Source organism: Halictus rubicundus, chromosome 9 (genome assembly GCF_050948215.1).
Source record: "Halictus rubicundus isolate RS-2024b chromosome 9, iyHalRubi1_principal, whole genome shotgun sequence".
NCBI classification, from domain to species: Eukaryota; Metazoa; Arthropoda; class Insecta; order Hymenoptera; family Halictidae; genus Halictus; species Halictus rubicundus.
Window position 1 is genome coordinate 16,124,446 of NC_135157.1, and position 20,944 is coordinate 16,145,389.

The 20,944-nt window shown below is 44.8% G+C and overlaps 2 protein-coding genes across 4 annotated transcripts; one reads left to right on the plus strand and one right to left on the minus strand.

Annotated features, from left to right (window-relative positions):
• Window positions 1-402: 402 nt before the first annotated feature.
• On the plus strand, window positions 403-10,058 carry LOC143357232 (G-protein coupled receptor Mth2). 2 transcript variants are annotated; one of them, XM_076793558.1, is made up of 5 exons: window positions 403-1,666; window positions 3,571-3,649; window positions 6,342-6,526; window positions 7,935-8,100; window positions 8,701-10,058. In XM_076793558.1, exons 1-5 carry the CDS (start codon window positions 823-825, stop codon window positions 9,137-9,139), a joined length of 1,713 nt encoding a protein of 570 aa, XP_076649673.1. In that variant the 5' UTR covers window positions 403-822; the 3' UTR covers window positions 9,140-10,058. The 2 variants fall into 2 exon arrangements, with proteins under 2 accessions (XP_076649673.1, XP_076649672.1); XM_076793557.1 differs by lacking the exon at window positions 403-1,666 and adding an exon at window positions 2,265-3,277.
• On the minus strand, window positions 10,005-20,887 carry Prp8 (pre-mRNA processing factor 8). 2 transcript variants are annotated; one of them, XM_076793556.1, is made up of 30 exons: window positions 20,829-20,887; window positions 20,260-20,494; window positions 19,995-20,163; window positions 19,755-19,919; window positions 19,455-19,670; window positions 18,861-19,199; window positions 18,491-18,596; window positions 17,875-18,403; window positions 17,578-17,804; window positions 17,160-17,486; window positions 16,886-17,092; window positions 16,495-16,785; window positions 16,029-16,409; window positions 15,712-15,950; window positions 15,488-15,634; window positions 14,848-15,412; window positions 14,432-14,758; window positions 14,182-14,351; window positions 13,949-14,096; window positions 13,571-13,860; window positions 13,293-13,484; window positions 12,974-13,168; window positions 12,732-12,903; window positions 12,378-12,665; window positions 12,101-12,294; window positions 11,514-11,895; window positions 11,233-11,436; window positions 11,014-11,138; window positions 10,783-10,937; window positions 10,005-10,618 (listed from the first exon to the last, which is right to left on the minus strand). In XM_076793556.1, exons 2-30 carry the CDS (start codon window positions 20,477-20,479, stop codon window positions 10,464-10,466), a joined length of 7,125 nt encoding a protein of 2,374 aa, XP_076649671.1. In that variant the 5' UTR covers window positions 20,480-20,494; window positions 20,829-20,887; the 3' UTR covers window positions 10,005-10,463. The 2 variants fall into 2 exon arrangements, with proteins under 2 accessions (XP_076649671.1, XP_076649670.1); XM_076793555.1 differs by having other exon boundaries at window positions 20,665-20,882.
• Between the last annotated feature and the right edge of the window lie 57 nt (window positions 20,888-20,944).

A 20,944-nucleotide genomic window follows, 5' to 3' on the forward strand; every position in this document is an offset into this window, starting at 1 on the left:
GAACCTGCATCAACTTTTTAGCCTGTATTAGAACCTGCATCATCTTGTAGGCTGGATCGGAGCCTACATAGAAGAGCCTCTTTTAACGTAGAAGTAGCATCCACTCTGGCATTATTTGGAATCCGCTGCTAATGATGCAGGTAAGATGATGCAGATTCTGGTCCAGGATAAAAATTAGACTAGGGGGCAACACTACACCGGGGACACCAAAATCCCGGGCGCGAGCACTCTGATTTCCTCTCTGTTTCCACTTTGCATTCATTAGGTTTCTAAATAGCACCTGTCTTTCATCCCTGTATTTGTTCGTTAGGGATTGCCGAAGAGAGGAAGTGCTGCGCTCTGGTTACCGATCGCAATGTTCGCTTGAACACGAGCTTCGGACCGTGGATCGATGAACGGTACGCGAGACACGAGAGAACAGCTTGTGAAGAGAAGGGTAGTTGATCCGATGGAAATGGAAGCTACTTGGCGGCGATGTGATCGCCACCGGTGTGGGTGGCGTAGCCGCGAGATTCGCGACGAGGCGCCGCGCGTCGAGTTCCGCGACGCGCGGCAAGCGGCAAACGGCAACTCGGAACTGCAGGGGCGATAGAACAGTTCGGAGAGCAGCCGGTTCGAAGTTAGCTCGAGTCATCCGTCAGGATTCTGACAGCGATCGACAGCGAATCGTAGCGATATTTAACATAGCCGATCGACGAAGATAAACCTAGTTCGGGTCAGGGTCCTTCGCGACGCAGGATGAGCAATGCCGAAACAAGGATTCGAGTCACCCGGAGAGCCTAGACTCTAGAGAACGGTCGTCGACGATCTCGTCCTCTCAGGATGCGAGCGGGTTTCATGTTCGGTGGGATCCCGGTGATGATCGTCTGTTGGTTCGGGTACGGCTGCGGGCACAGGCCCGAGCAGTGGAGGACAGACGCGTCCTGTGAACCGTTTCCTGGGATCGTTCTGCAAGAGAAGAAGACGCGACGGCTCGAGAACGGCAGCTTGCTCGACGAAGACGACGAACTAGCGTATCCGGCGGATTCTTATCGGGTGCTCGGGAACGAGATCATCGGGTGCGTGTGCAATCTGCGGGCCTGTCTGAAGAAGTGTTGCGGTCGCGACAAGATGCTCGGCGCCGGTGATCGGCCGAACTGTACCAGTTTGCCGGACGATTGGCCACGGCGCGATCTTGTCCTCCGACGGGCCCACCTGGTCTCCGAGATTCGGGAGATCGGGGAAGGCGGTATCGACGCCGGAGACCTGTTCAGGATAGTCGAAGATGGCATGGACTGCCCTGAGAACACCAAGAGGTTCGTACTCGAGCCGGACCTCTACGAGGATGACACGTTCGTCCTCGAACGGAACGGCACGCTGCGAACCGGCTCGAGCAGTTTTCCGGCCTGGAGCTACTGCCTCGACTGGAAAGAGTCCTTCGAAAAGATCGCCGTGGTCGTCTGCGTCTCGGAGGAAACCGAACTGAAGAAATCGTACAACATCAGCATCATGGTCTCGATCCCGTTCTTTCTCGCGACCTTTCTGGTTTACGCGATCATTCCGGAGCTGAGAAGCCTCTACGGAAAGACCCTTATGTGCTACGTCGCCTGTCTCGTCGTCGCTTACACTTTCCTCGTGCTGCCCAATCTGTTCGCGAACTTCCCGGTCGGCATCTGCGCCGCCCTAGGTAAGCTTTCAATTTTCTTCCTTTTGTCTCTCCTCTTTCCTCTATCCTGTTTCTTCTTTCTCTCGTCTGTCAATAGATCCAGTGCGGAGGCGACGCGAACCGTCACGACGCAACGGATAAGGAGACCGAAAATGCCTGTTCGATAGCTTATCGTGGAACAAAGTTATATTTACGAGCGTTTACGATTAAAACGTTTTTAAACGGTGTCGCAAGAAGTATTTTATTCACCGTTGTTCAGAAGGGGCATTTTGGACTTCCTCATCCGGACTTATTCATTCTCGAACTGCACGCTCGGCACCAGACGCGATACAAATTAGAGGTCAGAGATACCGGTATCCTGGCACGAGCTGTAAGCGTTCGTCGTTTCCATACGAGGACTACCGCACTTGCATCTTTCATTGAAACGAGCCCGGAGAATGTGAACTCTTAGATCCTAGATTCCATACGATTGTCCGATAGGAGAATCGTCGCTGATCTCCTGGAGAAGAGATCGTCGAAAGCGTTGCGTCGCGTCGGTCTCGCAAGGGTTAACGACGCGCGTCGCTCGGAACGAAAAGAAACGAAATGCGTGTGTAACAGAGCAAACAGAAAGTACCTCGCGGCCCGCCTATCGTGAAATGGGACGCGTTGCGTGTCTAGGTCGCATAAGGGTGACGAAAGGACACTCCCGCTAATCACGTGAGAAAGATTGCTTTGGTAACTCGGTTGGCTGTTTCCGCATAGCGCGATAATGAATGCGGTCTGGCCGACAAATCCGTAAGGCCCGCGATAATAAACAGTCGGTTCGCGAGTACGCAACTATCAAGATGTTGACTCGCGCCCATCCTGGCAGTAGAACGGTGTTCGCGATGCGCGCGGTATCGGTGATATCTATGCTATTGGTTCGCGCGATAAGTCTCGAGTGTACCCCGATGGGGGATTCCACGGGGAACGGGAGTTACGGGACTTACAGGATCGGCAGGAACAACGTCGGGGTACAGCGATCCGTCGCGAATCGTGACACACCTCTGGTTACTCTGTGTTGCCCGCTGGGAAATCGTTTGACGCAGACAGGATGCGAACGCGTTGCGAAGAACACCTCCGACCACGGCAACGGCGTCCGCGTTCGCTTTCCAGCTCTTTATCGTTCCGAGGGCACGTTCGAGTTGCTCGACGAATCGCCGAGCGTCGAAACGTTCCGTTTCGTCGTCGTAAATTTTTGCGACACCGGTACACGATACTCGCTGTCCCCCGAAGACTTCCCCGAGGACGAGTACAAGCTTCTCGACAACGGCACGATCTACAGGCCGCCCAATGACATTCTTCTGAACCAAACCGATTACTGCCTCGGTCGTTTCTACCTCGACAAGTACGAGGTGCTACTCTGCGGCGATGCGCTCTCCGAAGAGCCCCCGACCAACGTTAAGTTCGGGGTTCCGTATGGAATGATCCTGTCCTGTCCGTTTCTTCTTCTCACGTTTCTCGTCTACACCGTGGTACCCGAGCTGGGCAACATGCACGGACGAACGCTTCGCGGATACGTCGGCGCCCTGTTGGTCTCCTACATGCTGTCCGCGGTCGTGCAGATGATGCCGCAACATGGCGTCTCGGACAATGTCTGCATCGCTTTTGGTACACTCGATCTTTCACCCGTTTCCGGCATTTGAACCGCATCGGACGCGCTCGCCACCGATTCATTTCCACTTTGAGAAACATTACAAAGTGATCCGGATCTATCGGCAGAAAAATTTCCTGCTAAGCACGGATGGAAAATTCCGTCATCCAAATATGACTAAGAGGAACACGAATATGTCTTTCCTCTTGTTATTATTACGTTTACCGCTTACCATTTACCATTTATCATTTATTATATTATACATGTACCGCCGTGCGCTACAACTCTGACGCAACTCTGTTTGTTTCAGCATTCATCATCCAGTTCTCGTTCCTGGCTAGCTTCTTCTGGCTGAACGTGATGTGCTTCGACATTTGGTGGACGTTCGGGTAAGTCGAACGTTCTGGGCGTTCGCTATCGAAATTTCTCTGCTCGTTTGCCGGGGTAGTTTTGCGTCGCAAGATTGCCAGCCTAATCTTATCGGTACCCCGAATCCTACGGAACTTTTCCTCGTAGTTTGCGACACGGTCGTATCGAGAGTAAAGAATACATATATATATATAACGTGTGCGCATAAACGCTACCCTTTACTCTCTGGATCGAACAAGAGAAACTCGATAGTTGATAAACACCGAAGAAAATTGATTGCTGTAGCGCGCGAATTAATATCCGGTTCGTGACGGCACGTGTACACACTTGAAACATTCTTAAATTAATTTCGATCGGTCCACGGTGCTCTTTCCGAGCGTTTTATCGCCTAAACGGGACGCTGACGGCAATAGCTCTCGACCCGGCTCGAATCGCGTCTTTAATTCGTCCCGATTAATTGATAGAGGCGGGAATCGATATAATTCATGGGCAGACGAGCCTGCCGGCGTTTCGTCTAGACTGTCCGCTCCTACTCGTCCGCGTTCCTGGCGATTATATCGGCGTTATCGGGCAGCGTTGGAGGAAAAATGCTTTCTCGGATACCGTAACCGCCAGTCCGTTTCGTGAATGTTACTGAAAATATTTCTCCGTCGGTTTGCAGGTTTCGATCGAGCGTCTATTTCTACGCGCGCAACAGTCACGGAAATGAAAGCTGCCTCGCGTTCTCAATTAAAACCGCGGCTCGTTGCGTCCCACCATCGAGCGGTGGTTCTCATAAAACTTTTCGATCTACTTATGTATCTATAGAACGCCAGGTGTACAGCAAACAAATCGTGACGTATAGTCCAAACAAATCTCGAATGCCGAGAAACGGTCTTTTCTTCGATGCTGACGCCAACGCGGATGCTGCGCCGCTCCGCTCTGCTCCGCTCCGCCTCGCGCGTCTTACCCGTGCCGACGGACGATGGTACTCACGTGAAACATACATACAGAAAAGACAAGAAAACGTGAAACGACACCGTCGAATTCTTTCGAGAAACGAACCCCAACCGGCATTTCTCGTGCGCGAGAATTTCTAATTACTCGAAATAGCTGATCGTTTCTCCGAGTACGAAGGCGGAGAAATGAAGCGTTACGCGAGAGTAGTTCGGACGATATTTTTAAGCGCGAAGAACGTGATCGGAGCCCGAAAAGAGCGTGCGTGTTTGCGGTTCCCGACATACATAATATCGTGCCGGCAAACATGATCGTTAATACGATATATTGTCTCTCCGCCCATAACTAGGGCGTCCGCCAAGCCCTTCTTTTCATACGAATGCATTTTCTAGATCGGTGACACACGACAAACGACCAGGACGACACGAACCATGGACAATGGGCGTGATCGCGTTGACACTCGCACGCACGTCTCTGGTCCACCCTTCTTCTCGCAACTACATACATACACCTACGCGTAACCATGCTCGAGCCCATATTTCACACGTATACATGTATATAGATATATATATATATATATACCATATAATATGCCCTGTATTGACTGTGTAGAACCCGTAGGGCCACGACTATTTACTCGTCGCGTTACAATCACCTTTTCATTTATCCATACTATTTTCGGTTCTCCGTCGGTTCGATCGGCTCGCACTGCGCCGCACAGTGGTGCCAAATGGCCAAAAAGCGGCAAAAAATCTGTAAAAACGAAACTATCCAACGAATTTGTTTGAAAATTTGTGGAGAGATTGCCACAGGTACAACGCTTATTTGGCAAAAAAAAATTGTTTGTAAAAACTTGTTAACATTAAGTAACATGGGCTAATCGAAAATCTCTGTTTTCTGCCCATTTTTTATTTATGGAAGCATACAACAAATCCTTTAATAGATTTTGGTCTGGAACTAATCGTTTTGGCAAGGTGTAATATTGATCTAACTTTGTGCAAAAAATCATGAGACTCTTCGAGACCCTTTCTCTATAATAATAATTCCAAAAGTTGATATTCAAAAGCATCTCGAAGTATCTCGTGAAATTTTGCACAAAGCTAGATCAATATTATAACTTGCTAAAACGATTAGTTTCAGATCGGAGCTGTTCAAAGGATTTTTGTATTCCTGCATAAATAAAAAATGAGCGTAACGCAAAGGGGCTTCAGGTTAGTCCGTATTACTTAATGTTAAACAACTTTTTTTGGAAAATTTTTTTGCCAGTTAATAGTTGAAGCCGTTTGCAATAACCCATATGATTTGTAGACCCCTAAGTATTCAATTACAGGCGGAGTAATTACATAACTATCGCACTGAAAACTGATGAATTCCCAGGAGCGAGGAAATGGTTATTTACCATGCGTATATCTCCGTAAAAAATTTTTTTTCAAAAATCTGACTTTGGAACATCGTGCACGCACTATTAGGCTATAGAAAAATAATTTTTTTTTTATAAAAATCGAAGATTTATAAAATGGATTTTTTGCCGCCTTGGCACCACTGTGCGCCGGTCGGGACCAACGACGGTGGAAAGCAAATACAAAGTGTACTTTATCGAACGTGCGGACGTTCAATCTGCTTTTTTACTAGTGCTTACTTACTCGGCGAAACCACGATGCGTCACGTAAAACCACAAGCGTTTTTACGTATCGCCGTGTTCCATTGAATCGAGCCGAACCGAATCGAACCGAACCGATCGTTACTACAAACTTTTCGAACGCGATTCTTTTCCAGAGGTTTCCGATCGCTTCAGGGCAGCGTGAAGCAGAGGGAACGAAAGAAATTTGTAATATACTCGATCTACGCCTGGGGGTGCGCGTCCATCCTCACCAGCGTTTGCGCCATCATGGATTTTCTTCCTAGCGTCCCCGATCATTTCATACGACCGCAATTCGGAGAGCAGAGTTGTTGGTTCAAAAGTGAGTTATCGCTACCGGTGTAAATGATACTTACATGCCATGTGGCACACGGTATCGTTATCGGTACTGCTATTGGATCGAACTGAAAGTTTATTCCGTTTTACGATTAAGCTGAAATAGCTTCGAAATATTAGGGGGACCCACAAGTAATCAATTATTTTGAAATCTGAAACAAACTTTGTAGTAAATTCGTCTCTTGTAGAGAATCCAGGGTTCGTGAAGCAAAATATGAGTCAAGGTGCCTCCTTGCATCTTCTACAGAGTGTTTTATTTCTTAAATAATGCTCCAGAGATCTGAAAAGATCATAGTTAGAGGGAGCAATATCCGGTGAGTCCGGGGGGTGCGGTAAAACTTCCCATTGCAATTCTTTGATTTTTCCTGAGTGAGTTTCGCTGTATGGGGCCGGGCATTGTCAATTTGCAGTATTACACCTTTCCTGTGGACTAAAGATGCCCTCTTTTTCAATAGTTCTGAATACAGCCGTTGCAATTGCTGACAATACGACTCAGCAGTAACTGTTTCTCCAGGTTTCAACAACTCAAAGTGAATTATGCCAGGACAGTCCCACCAAATGCACAGTAACTTGGAATGGGAATGCCATTGCTTGGAACGCTTTATGTTATCATAAAGAATCCAGTTTTCATCACCGGGTAACGATTCTGCTAAGAAATGGATCTCTACGAAATCTGGATAGCAATGAAGTGCAAATTGATCGACGAATATTCTTGTTGGTCTCAGATAATTGATGCGGTACCCGTATTCCTTGCCTATACGCCTTTCCCATTTCGTGTAGGCGCCTTTGTATAGTTGACCACGTGGACCCAAGGCTTCTCGATAATTCTTGTATACTTAATTTTGGATCAGCTTCCGCTAGAGATTTTAGGGTGTCATTATCAAATTCAACTGGTCGTCCGAGGCCTGTCAGAGAGATCATAATCACCAGCAGCAAACCTTCTGAACCAACGTTGACACTTGTTGACCTTCAATACATCTCCATAAACATCGCAAATTTTCTTCGTTGTTACCGTTGCATTAACATGAAAATGAAAAAGTATGCAATGACGAATACGATCCTCGGAAGGTACGGACGCCGGCATTTTATCACAGGGTTGTAAACAAAATTTTTAGAATATTTTGAACACAGGCTGCTTTATCGAAAACTGTAAAAGAATACGTGTTCCAACGATCGTTACAGAACTAAAGGCAAAACAAATTCTTTGGAAATAATTGATTACTTATGGGTACCTCTAATATGTCCTTGGGTAGTACCGTGTTGTGGACATGTGTCGAGTGAACACTTATGGTGGCCGTACACATTGATCTTCTAATCGCATCCACTCGAACAATTATCGTTCGAGTTTGATCGTCTCGGACCGAGTAATCTTACGTTGTAACGATCTTTTCCAGCGGATGAAGCGAAAGCGATATACTTTTACGTTCCCATGGGCGTCACGGTGGTCTGCAACATATGCCTGTTCATCTCGACGGCGCTGAAGATCGTACAGCATAAAAAGGACACGGCGAATCATTTGAAAGGGGTCGATAGCAGGCGCCACGACGACAACAAACAATGGTTCGTCTTCCTTCGGAATCGCTTTCCTGCTTTAGTATCGCGGATCAAGGAGAATCGTACAACGGGCACGAGAGTGCCGGTTAACCGGACACAAAGAGATACGAGTCCGCGTGCATTGCACTTGTCGTTCGCCCCATTCACCATGGAAATATATTATTTTTAGATGTCCTCATAGATCGAGTAAAACGAACATTTTCCCAGGCTCCGATTTGTTTTCATAATGACGAGCCCCTCCGATACGGTAAACACATATTCATCCGGTCTCGATCGCGCAACCGCGCAGCGTTCCTTCTTGATCCTTATCTCAGCTGCTCGTCTGCCAAGTCGATTGTCTGAAAATCGATTGAACACGGTATACATCCATTTTTCGAAGTTTTCTTTAATCTCACCGTCACCATCGGTTATTTCCTAGAAGAAGAATAAATTAGCAACATACGTATTCGGTAAACTTTCTACGAAACATGTAGTGGAAACACTTAATTGTTGCCATTCAAGAAGATGTGTTTAAAATGGAAAAGGTTGAGTGTGAAAAACTTGGAAAATGTTTGTAGAAACTATACGCAGTTCTATATAGGTAAGATTTTGATGCGCATTTCGCAGGTTCAATCTGTACCTGAAACTGTTCATCGTAATGGGCATCAACTGGTCGATGGAAATCGTATCGTGGCTGTGCCATAATACGCCGACGTACATTTGGTACCTGACCGATCTGACGAACACCTTGCAAGGTGTAATAATCTTTCTGATCTTCGTGTGGAAGGAGAAAATCAGGCAACTGCTCTTGAAGAGATTTCGCTGCCGTGGCCGCAACGTTCTCTCGAGGAATTCGACGCGTAGCGCGTATCACAGTTCGGCGTCTCGGACCTGTACCACTAATTCAACGATTTCGACGCAGGCGTTACCATTGTCCGCAACCGGGATTACAACTGCACCCGCTGCGTCCACTTTGTTCCAGGAAAAATACAACCCTTACTCCTCGAACGCGCCCCTGCGAACCGATAATAAAACGTTGTCCAACGACAGCAACGACTGTCCTTAACACCACGAGCGTGATAACCGTTTCTGTGCACGCCGAGGCGTCAAGCGATTCAATTTCGACGAATAATTGACGTGCCACTCGATGCTTCTCTCCATCTTTTACCGCGCGACATTCTTCGCTATAGCTCTTGCCGTTCGGCACTCGGTATCCGAGTACTCGAGGTCTTAACTTAGCGCTCCATTATCTAGATTCTAGGTGTATCGTCGCTTTCATACTTAAACAAATGTTTCGTCGCGTCTTTCATTTCGCTTTCGTCATTAATTCGATCGTTCCGTTTGATCGAACGATAAGAGAACAGAACGCCAAAAATATTCTATCTAGTCGTTGAATTGCCGGCATTAAAGCTAGACTGTAAATGTTTGTACAAGCTTGTGCATATTATATTTTTCATTTCGCGATAGAAAGGCTGGAATCGATGTCCGGTCGGCCTTGACGATTAAAAGGTTCGTAGAGTAAAAATGAAGTAGAAACTTTATTAGTTCTTGTTAAAGCTTTAGTGTCAATGTTCTACACATTTCCATACAGCGTAAATGTACAGCATGAAATGTACAGTCTAGTTGTACAGCTATAGTCGTGCCATGGCCCGGTAGCGATGGCCATGCTGTCCACTTGAATCGAGAAACGAGTCGTTTCTGAACAAAATTTCTCTTGAAACGATAACGTTCAGGTTTCGCGATACGTATACTTCTTGATCACGATCTCTTTGTCTATTCCGACGAGTCTACACGTCACTGTATATGCTAATGCGAATATACTTGGAAATACCACAAGTGTTGCTTGCCTCGTCTGCCGTTTGTTCGAGGCAGACTGCGCCGTACGAACGAATTTTCTAACATTTCTTTTATATGTATGTGTCACAGACGTGTATAAATTATGTACTTTTTATTCTTAATCAATATTAAAGTATAGTACAAACGTCAAGTATTCGATACGCGAAACAATACTATTTTACCTGCTAACAGTAGGTCGGTCCGTGTGTGTATGTTATTGGAAACTTGAGTCAACTATGATATTATATTCGAGCGCGGAACACGTGTACAAAGTCTGTCCGGTTAGCCGCAACGTATCAGCAGCCACAAAAAAACGCGCCGATGAGAGACATATCCACCGAACATTCTGGATTCATCCGCGCAACATTCGTTCGAGTATGCTTGTCGAAAACGTTCGCTCGTGCGCGTACGGTTCTTTAAAATATTCTATATATACAGGTGAAAAGATTTTTAACTTAAAATCAAAATATCTACGACGATCAACCGCGCAATAATCACACGAAATCGCTCAGAATTCCACCCCCTTGCTGATTGTTGGTCCTTCTTACACCTATTTAAGCGAATACGTCTTCTCGATCGGCTCCGACACCTTCACCATCCTCCAGACTCGAGAAATTCAGGAAATGCGCCGGTCGGTGAATCTCGTGATAAAATTCTTTCGGATTCGCCAACTGGAGCTCGTACTTCATATTTGGATCGTGCCTCACGCCTGGAATCGCATAGATATTGTATTGTATTGTATTGTATTGTGTTACAGTAAGACCTTGATTTCAGCCGGCTTTAAGCTATTTAGCAATATCTGACTAAGATCGTACAGCTCCGCCTGGCTTAGATCAAGACTTTATACACTTTGCTTTAAAGAGGAATCCTTACCCATGAAATTGTAGTTCCACGAGCCTTGACTCGGGACCATAAAGAAGCCTAGGAACCGATCGGACAGCAACATTTGTACCTTTTCGTAGTGACTCGGTAAATAACCCTTCGGATTATTTCCTTTGTCGGTGTTTTGCTTTCCCCATTCGAAACCGCTAAAAAGCAACGTGAACGACTCGTAGGTAAATCGAAAATTTGTCGCAAATATACGCGAACGGCGAGTGCACGTACCTGGGTGTCAGTTTGTAAGCTGTTAGGGAACAAGATCCTGGCGTGAAACTGCATGTAATCACGATAGTCTTTTCTCCGTCCCAGATTGGATTTTCCGCCATTACACGGGCGTGCGTGGATATGTCCTAATCGTTGCGAGAACAAATCAAGAGACAATTATCTATCAATTATCTACCTAAGATAGGCATAAGTAACAAGTCGAGGGAACGTGTAACACACCTGCGGCGATAACTGTGGCAATTCGTTCGGCTGAGTGTGGATCCAACCGAGAGGTTCCATTTCCTTCAAATATTGATGATTGGGAAGCGTATTCGGCAAGTGAACGGTTTGATGGGTTCCCCACTGTGGAGCCATCACTATGCACCTGATTTCTTTCACTTGGGGGTTGTCGGGTGGACTAATGCCGTACAAATATCCCGCAATCTACAAATCAAACGAACGACATATAGCTAAGAAAGTAATGTAAGTAACATGTAAGATAGGTTCGAACAATTGCACACCTGTGCTCGTAAATCGGAGATCGTAACGAACTTCTTGAGGACATTCTTTGGCAATATGTAAGTATAACCAGTCTCTTTGATGTCGTCGGAGGACACGTAGATGTGGTTCGTTCGAAGATGCAAATTCGTGGCGGAGATTGCTCTTACACGCCATTCGGTCTTCGAACTGAACGTCTGTGTCTCGTAGTTCGAGGTGGTTGCCGTGATAATTTCGTCGCCGTGTTTGTTCACCGTCCTCGTGGTCGTTGCCGTCAGCTGCGACTGCTCTTTCGTCTGCTTCTCGATCTCGGCGATTTGCTGACGTTGAGCGGACGGTGCGCTTATCTCCATGCCCAAAATGATGTCTCGAATCTCCGACTGGGTCAGAGACGCGACGTTCACGCTAAAAAAAGAACCATCGTTTTATCCCGAGGCCTTCGACTGTACTCGTTCATAGAAAATATCATCGATCAAAGTTGAAAGCAAAGTAGCTTAGCTTGAGAAAACCTTGACGAATAGTTTCGATCCCTAAATTTCTACAGTTCCTCCATAATTGAATCGCCGAACCAGTAACCCGTTGTAGAAGCAAGTATAGTTGCGACACGTACTTGTTCTTTTTACCATAATCCGCCAGTATCAAATCTTTCAGTTGCACCTCGACCTTGATCCATTCGTCGTCCGTCAAAGAAGGCCATATATGATGAGGCTCCGTGATTGTTGTCTTGTCGGGTTTCAATACAACTTTTGTCCTTTCGGTGTTGACGTGCAACGCGCGCAGAATCAGGATCAAACGGGAGAACGCCTGGGGAAAATAGCGATACGATTCGATTATTCAGCCACTCGTTCGTCATCGGGCGGATCGAGAAAGAGAAAATCTCGAAATACCGTGTACGATGAGATGGTCTTCAACCAGTCGTCGTACAAGTTGAACAACACCATTTGTGGTTCGGTAGCTTTCAGAATTAAGTCGCCGAACTTCTCGACTTTCAAACAGGCTTGGAACGGTAGTTGAAGTTCCGAGCCCTTGATAACGATGTTGGGGAAATCGAGCAAGTGCACTTCCAAAGGATCCAACATTCCCTTTCTGGTCACAATGATTTGCTTCGGTTGTTCTTCCACTGGCAGAGACCGAATCAACGCGGCCACCTCCTCGGCCGTTTTCCATTTGGCTAACTATAACGGAGACAAAACATGGAGCGATCTAATTCTTGTAACGATCAGAGCACAAGACCTACATACCTGACCCAAACGCTTCTGGCCAGCCCAAACGGACGTGTGAATGATTTTCAAGAACAACTGTCCAGTCCGAGGATTGAATATGAAAATAGCTCCGTTTATAGGCTTCGTGGTTAAATTACCTTCGAACGTCTTGTGAATGGTAACCCGATACACGTTTGTGTCGTCCACAAACCTAGAAAATCAATCGACCAACAATTAGAACGAGAAAATTCGTCCAATCAAATGAGTACAAACGTAAATACCAGATAATTTGATTCGAAAACAGTTCTCCGTAGTTCTGCGAGGACAAATACGGCTCCGTAGGTTCCGACGAGTAGAGTTGCAAAGCTTTCCTGATACGTTCTCGTAACACGTACAAAGCGGGGTTCGCTTTCATGATTTTCGCCATTGCTTGCTGTATAAGAGGTTTGCAGCCAGGGAACCAGTTTCCATACGCACTGTTCAAACATAAATTTTCTATTTAAAGGGAATTACATCTAGATACTGTATTCCCATTTATTTCGATGCTCTTAAGGTAAAGTCAGTTGGGACACCCTGTACGTATGCGAGCATAATACTTGCCTGTGTAAATTGTACGCCAAATCAATGGCGATCAGTAATCCTGTGGGCGATGGGTAAATAGACATATTATCCGTGGTGTAATCCAAAAACTTTGCTCTAGCGTATCGTTCGATATCGTGAGAATCGTAATCTCCCCATCGAAGTTGCACGTCTATCCAGTATTTTTGCGTGGTGGTGTTATCCATAAGATCTCTGTTCGAACAACGTATAGAACGTAATAACGCGACGCTGTATACTATACGGATTCATAAAACTGGAAAAAGAAAGAAAATACAGACTTTGAATCGGCCAATAAAGATGGTCTCGAGACGTTCCATTTGTACGCCGAAAAAAGCAAGATATCTGCACACGAGGAATTCATTTTGTAGGACTTTCTGGGATGTATAGTTTCCTTCTGAACGGTTTCGATTTCCAGCGCGTCCAATTCTTGATCGAAAACTTGACAGAGATCCATCACGATGGATTCGTGAACCTTCTGCCACAAATGGGCACGGAAAATTTGGATCAGCGAGATCTTCAACGTCGGGATTTTACCGTGCATAAATATTCCTGTCAAGTCCAATTGCACCTAATCGAATCAGCAACAAAATCGATTAATAATACTGGGAAAGAACGCATCCAGAGGTTTTGACGTTCAATTGGGAGAAATGCTTTACCTGGAAACCAACGTATACGTTAGCTCTGTTAATGGTTGGCGACCACCATAGCGTAAATCGTCGATTCGGAATCTGGTTGAGACCAGATCTCTGTGCGTTGGTCAATTTTTTGTATTTCATAGATTCCTCAAAGCCGGATGCTTTCTCCCTGAAAGCAAAAAGAAAACCAAACAAATAGAAACAACGAATTATTCCCTCCGTATTTTTAAAATCGTCTCGACCAAGAACCATACCAGAAAAGACCTTCCCATGTTGGGAAGTATGTTCCCTTGAACAGTGTATGCTCCAGGATACCCTCTACACCGCCGAGGGCTTGAATCATGTCGGTTCTATAATTGTTCAAATTCCAGAGTTTACCGTCGTGACGTTGGTGAGTCCACCAGAACGGATTTTGCTTTAGGACCTAAGCGACGCGTAACATAATCATTAAATTTCAATGTTAAGTTTGAAAAGCTCGTTGCCACCGACAAGCGATATATATACCTGATACTGCTTGAATTCGGTACGTATTCTCCAGCCTTTGTCGTAAGCAAGAGTGTGCCTGTCTTTCTGGAACAGCGTATTTATTCTAGGTATACCACGGTCCCAACTATCCTCGAGATCTTCCAAAGTGAGCCTGCGATTTTGAGCGTTCGCTTCTTGACGTTTCAACGCGTATTCCGCCCATACTCGTTGCGAGTCGATGAACTCCGATTCCCAGGGTTGAATGTATCGGTACAAATTCGGGATCAGTTGATCCTCGTCGTGACTCATACCAGAACGGAAATGCGTGATGCCGACGTCCGTTTGTTTCGACCACCTCAAGTCAGACTGTAAACAAGGCGATATTTAAAAAAACGTTTCCCTTCGATTGCAACAACGGTGGAACTGTCAAAGTAAAAGGAAAACAGATAGGCCACCTGCGGTATCAGAACGTGTCCCATTGAAAGCATTCCCAGTCCACCCAGCTCTTTGGGCGTGTAAAACACAACCGGCGGGAATCTCGAAGGCATTTTCGAGTTCAATCCGATCTTGATACGCGTCTGAATCTTATTCTCGCATTTGACCAACAGATCCAGCAATTCCTGCGTGTTGACCACAGCCTCGCGGAAGTAGGTCATCAGCCCGATCAAAGCGGTGTTCCATTTGTTCACGATCTTCGTGAACGTCGTGGACCCAGAGGCCATGAGAATTTGCCGGACCCTGTTGTGGAATCGTTGCAGACTTTCGTCGTCGACTCTCAAGAAACATTGGGCCGTCCTCTCCTTTGTGATTTCATTCTGCAGATTCCACACACCGTCCCTGTGCGTGAATTCTTCGTGCGTGGTCCTGCATTTCGGCAATATTCTGCACTCGAACCCGCTCATGTTAAACAGTAAATTCGGATTGTCTTTGCTATACACGCTGACGAAACTGTTCTCCCACTGAATCGTAGTCGTGGAACGAGGTAAGCGGTTTTTAATGTCCCAGAAAACAGCACGACCTCTGCAAACATTCGATATTAGTACCCAGGCTCTTCTTCGAATTCATGAAATGGTCCTCCGTTTTTTCTCTACTCACAAGTTAACGTCGTGCTTCATGAGTCGCATTCGCGCATCTCGAGGCCAACATTTTTTATTATTGTAACCAACGATGTTCTCGTTGTTAGGATCCGGATGCTCCGTCAAATATCTCTGAATCAAATCCCTTGCTTCGTCGGCGGAGAACCTAGACGAAACGAAACGATTCGTATGAAACGCTTGCGTCCAAGAAAACATCAATTATTAATAATTATTAATTATTACCTTAAGAACAAATGTATCCTGTCCACGTATCTGCAGTACAATCTGATCGGGTGGGCAGTTTCGGAAGCAACGTCTTGGAAAGTTAGAAAGTCGTTCGGCATTTGCGGAGGGCCAGCCATTTCGCTGGCTCTCTGCAATCCAAGAACAAGCAGATCCAACACGAGACCGTAATACTGCGCTATGAACGATGCAAATTGCAACCCTCTGATTATTCCGTAACTGTTCGTATGATTCATATCCTGCGAGCAAAATACAAACGATCTTGCATTTATTACCGTCTACCGTCCGAGTTTGGATTTTGTAGTTTTCGAAGATACCTTGTAATTGATGACAACGTTGTTCTTTGCGGTCATGTAATCGGCTATATTGTGATCCACGATCAACCTAAGCAGTCTGTTCAACAAGGTCAAGTCAATTTTCTCGTACAATTTCTCAAACTTCGATTCCAGTAAAACATTGCATTCTCCCTCGCTGACGTCCCAGACGTCTTGCAAATTATTAATACCCTGACACCACTTGTAGACCAGCAGCGGAGGTGGTTCCGTGTCCGAAGGTTTCACCCATGGCGGGAACAATCTTCGTTTGTCCGCTTCGTACCATAAATATTGATCCAAGTAAGCATCTGTAATTTTCTCGAGCGGCTCGACGTCGTACACCGGAATTAGATGGCTGTAAAGATCCATAAATTCGATTCCCACCTATGGAGAGAGAACAAATGGCTCTTAAAACGGTTACACGAAACGGGAATAAGATTTCAAGCGCGAGCACAGCTTCGTCATTTACCTCTTTGAACGCTCTTTGTGTCAAGAGATGACGCTTGATCCTAGACAACGCCTCGTGTGGGTTATCGTACGCTTGCTCAATTAAACCAAGCTCCTCGCGTTGGCTTTGATTCAACCTTGATTTTACGCTGTATGCTTCTTTCAAACGTTCCAGAGCTAATATCAACAACTTAGTGTCGTGTTTGTACGACAACGGCGGGAAAGGTATAGGGGCGAATCTTCTAGATTCCAACCAGTGCACGGTAGTGGTGTATATAGCTACCGCCTCTTCCGGAGAAATGTACGGACCGTCCTGTGAACACACTCAGATTTTTTTTCTGATTCCTTTCGCGCAAGGCATACGACGTGCCTCGAATGTTTTACATTTTAGGGTATACTCTATCATACTATACCTTCAAGTAGTTGTGCTGACGTTCCTGTTCCGCTTTCAGGTATAATCGAGTCAAACGTCCAAGATTCTTCTTGCACACAGTCTTGTCCACGGTTGCTCCGCGTCTGATACGTTCTCGATTATAATGTGCCGTGTTGGTCCACCAGTCCGCCTTCATCTTCACGTAACGAAGAATCATGTTCTCTATGGGAATCGGTAGTCCAGGAACCTGAAGACATCGGTTCAAAATGAGGCATTGTCTTGGCATCGCAAGCAATGATCTAATCAAGACAAACCTTCCAGGGAATATTAGCTTTCCAGCATCTCCAGGCTTCGCTAAGGTGCTGAAGTATCGTTCGGGCTTTATTTTGCTTGATTCCTTCCGGCATCATGTCCACGATATCGTGCATCACCGACGCTCGCAATTCAAGATCAAAGTGAGACTCCACACGTTGCTTGGTCACAGTTTTCGCGACACCTTTCGAGTGTCGTCCTTCGAATTGTCTGGACAAGAGGTTGCCCAACCACCTCTCCAACAACGGAGTTATTCCCCTCATAAAGAAGAGCCATACTCTCCAGCCGGGCGCCCAGAATCCACAACCAGGTCCTTTTCCAACGGGACCCTGTCATCGAGCATATCCAAAAAGAACAAACTCGGTAACGCAACTAGGCGATTAAAAGCGAAACGGTGTAGACGTTTCTTGAAATACTCACCGTGTTGAAGCGATAATAAATCAGATGTTTCAAATCTTTGCACATCCTGATTTGCCTCATTAATTTGTACTTGTACCTATACATTCCAGTCAATTGACCGACATGTGCGAAGATGTACTGCAAACCGTCGGCAAGTTGAAACGCATCGACGTTGTTCAAACGATACTGCACGTGGGAATCGATGATTAGTTTTGTTAGGCGTAGAATCTCGCGGCATAAGTGGAAAGCTATAAAACGAAACGTATTATGGGATTGTACCGAATTCGTCGACACAATAAACTACGGAGCGACACTCACCGTTCCCGAATCTGGATTTCTTTCTCTCTTTAGTGGTCAAGGTTTTCACAGGTTTCAAATTGAAATTATAATCTAGATGGAGGTAATTCAAATTCTTTCTGTGAATCAATAAATTCAACATGTTATATCCCTGCCTGCATACTTGCAGGCCAGCTTCGACCCAATCTATAGTGGTGGTTTGGAAGAATTTGGTCGATTTGAACGACCGAAACAGGTAACGTTTCTTCTGCGGTTTTGGAGGTCTGTGCTTCAAGGCGTTTAAAACGAAATATTTTAGCAATTTTTGATAGCTGACGCGAACTTTAACTGGTTGTCCAGGAGGGCAGTGCTCTCTGTACCAAGATTTCACCAAAGGAATGTCGATGGCTCTTCTTGTTCTACCAGATCGAGTGTTGAAAGGTCTTGGCGCCCATAACAAAGCTATACCATTCGCTGTGTTATCGGTATACAGTGGTGTCTCTTGTAGAAACGGCTGCACTTCTTCGGGGAGCACAAAATCTTCGTCGTCTTCGATTTGCGGTTCGACAGTCTAAAAAATAATACGACTACAATGAAAACAAATTCACTGATATTTTATCACGTTACAACAATGCATCGCTTCATCCATAAACTTTACCTTTAACGAGTTTCTATGTGAAATGGGATTGATCAGCGGATCAAAATAAAATGCAGGTAGATCAGGATCTTCGGTTTTTATATAAACAACGTTTGGTGCATGGTACCTGCAAATACATCACAGATATGAGAACTGTTTTCTCGTGTTTACCCTTTTTGAGTCTTTAGGAAAGAACAAAAGGAATGTGGGTGATTTCAGCAGTTTCCTTCTATACTTTAGGAAGGATACGAATAACGGTCACCATTGTTTCTTTTTTCTGTACCACACTGCTAGTAAGACTTTAATACACTAAAAACTTTATCGGTCTTAAAACTTGTGTGGACAATGTCAAACAAAGACGAAAAAATACGTCTCTTTATTCTATACTTACCACGACAGGTGCACAAAGTGTGGCATATTATTGTACAAATATGGGAACGCGATGCGATACTCTGTTCTTATAGGTTGTCTGATTATAATCTTATTGATGTCGTTAAATTCGTTCCAATCTTCATCGGCTGCGTTCGAATCCTTCACCAATGGTTCAAACTTTGGACCACCAGGTATAGCCATGTTTAACGCTTTCGCGGTAAAGAATGATTTCGGATCGAAAAGGTAGAAGAAATTTTGATCCACCAAATCTGTCAGCAACTGATTAGCTAAACGATACAACGTTGCCATCTGAGGTAACGTCAAATTCCATCTTCGATAGGTGGATCCATTTACATGCCTGCAATGTAATTACAGATTAGAAATCTGTCTACGATACATTTGTTTTACAATGCGTATAACACTAGATCATTCAGTGTAGCGTTTTGTCCAGCTCATGATAACTCACAATATTCGTCTCGGACAAAATTGTGCAATTACCAGAACCGTCAACTCACAAGTCAGTTGATTTCAGGACCCCTACGCGTCTCATCATTGGATATTATTTATTATTCGTACTTTAAAGAAATAATCGCAAGTGAATATTTACACCTACTTTGTGCCAACCAATGGTTTGTGTTCATAAAACCAAGATGCCACAGATTCATCTTCTTCCGAATCGAGTTCGATCTGAATAGCTTCTAAAGGTTCTACGTCCAAAACGTTGTCGGCATAATCCAGCGGTGGCTCTTCGTCGTCAAAAGGTGGAAATCTCATTCTTTTAAAGTGGCGGCGATCCCTTTTTTCTCGTCGCATCATAATCCACATTGTTCTGTATAATGGGAATAGCTTTTATTAGTTCACCATGTTACATGGAACTAGCAACTGGAGTAAAAGTATTTTTTTTACATCTTACCCCCATTGAGCAATATACACAGGCTCTATAACCCATGGGATTTCATTTACAAATGTAATTGCTCCTGTTATATGATACAGTACTTTCACATCCCGAATTTGTTCCCAGGGCATTGGCATATTTTCCAAAAGTTTCATGACTGCATGAGGCATATATTTCAATGCTCTACAAAAAAAAATCAACAGTATGAGTTTATTAATTCCAATTTTTCTCTTAATTGTATATCAAACCTTTATTTACCCTAAATAAACTCGTTTGTCATGTCTATATTTACGGCTACTCATGTCTCCATGATCTCTAATAATTTTTCTTATATGTTCCGGTGGCATATCCTCTTTCTGAGCATCCACAAAACCAAATTTCCTCTTTTCTGCGAATCTTTTCGATTGAAGCTGTTGCCATTTTTGAGCTATTACATAGAGCAACATTTATGTAAACATTATAGTATTTTTAACTTTGTATCGGTCTATGTAAAATAATATACAAAACAGTAACTGTTCAATACCTTTTTCTTGAAGTTTATCTTCTGATAAAACTTCAGGTTGTTTAGGGATTTGAGGTAATGGAGGCCCTGCTATCGCTTGCATGTGAGCATGATGAGCGGCTTGCGCATGAGCTGCTGCTTGAGCATGAGCTTGAGCAGCTGCTAGTTGTGCATGAGCCTGTTGCTGGGCCATCATGGTGGCCCAAGGGTTTGGACCCAACAAGTATGGTGGGATCGACATTTTTACGTATAAATGCTAAAAAGAATATCCCGCTTGTTAATACTGTATGAATATTAAAAGATAATACGGTAATTATCAGTTAAAAACCATCATTTAGAAACAAAATACAGCGATCAGAAAAATAATTACAAACAAACATTAACCTCATAGTATAAGCGTTGATAAGTATCTAAATATGTACGTACCGGGCCGTAAACGAATTACATTGAACCATTCAAAGTTTTAAATACCAAGTAGAAATTACGAAGTTGGATATTACATTACGAAACTGCTTTTCACATCTAATTCATCATAAATATCGTACTTCAGCGTAATACGAGATATTGCGCAAAACTTAATAAATAATTACCTTAGCTCAATTATAACCAGGCTTGCCAGACGCAGAGCGATCATGGCGGCGTAGGGTACAGTTATGACGTCAAAATAAGTAGAGGGGAGAATGGAAAAGATGGCGCGGTGGTCGTG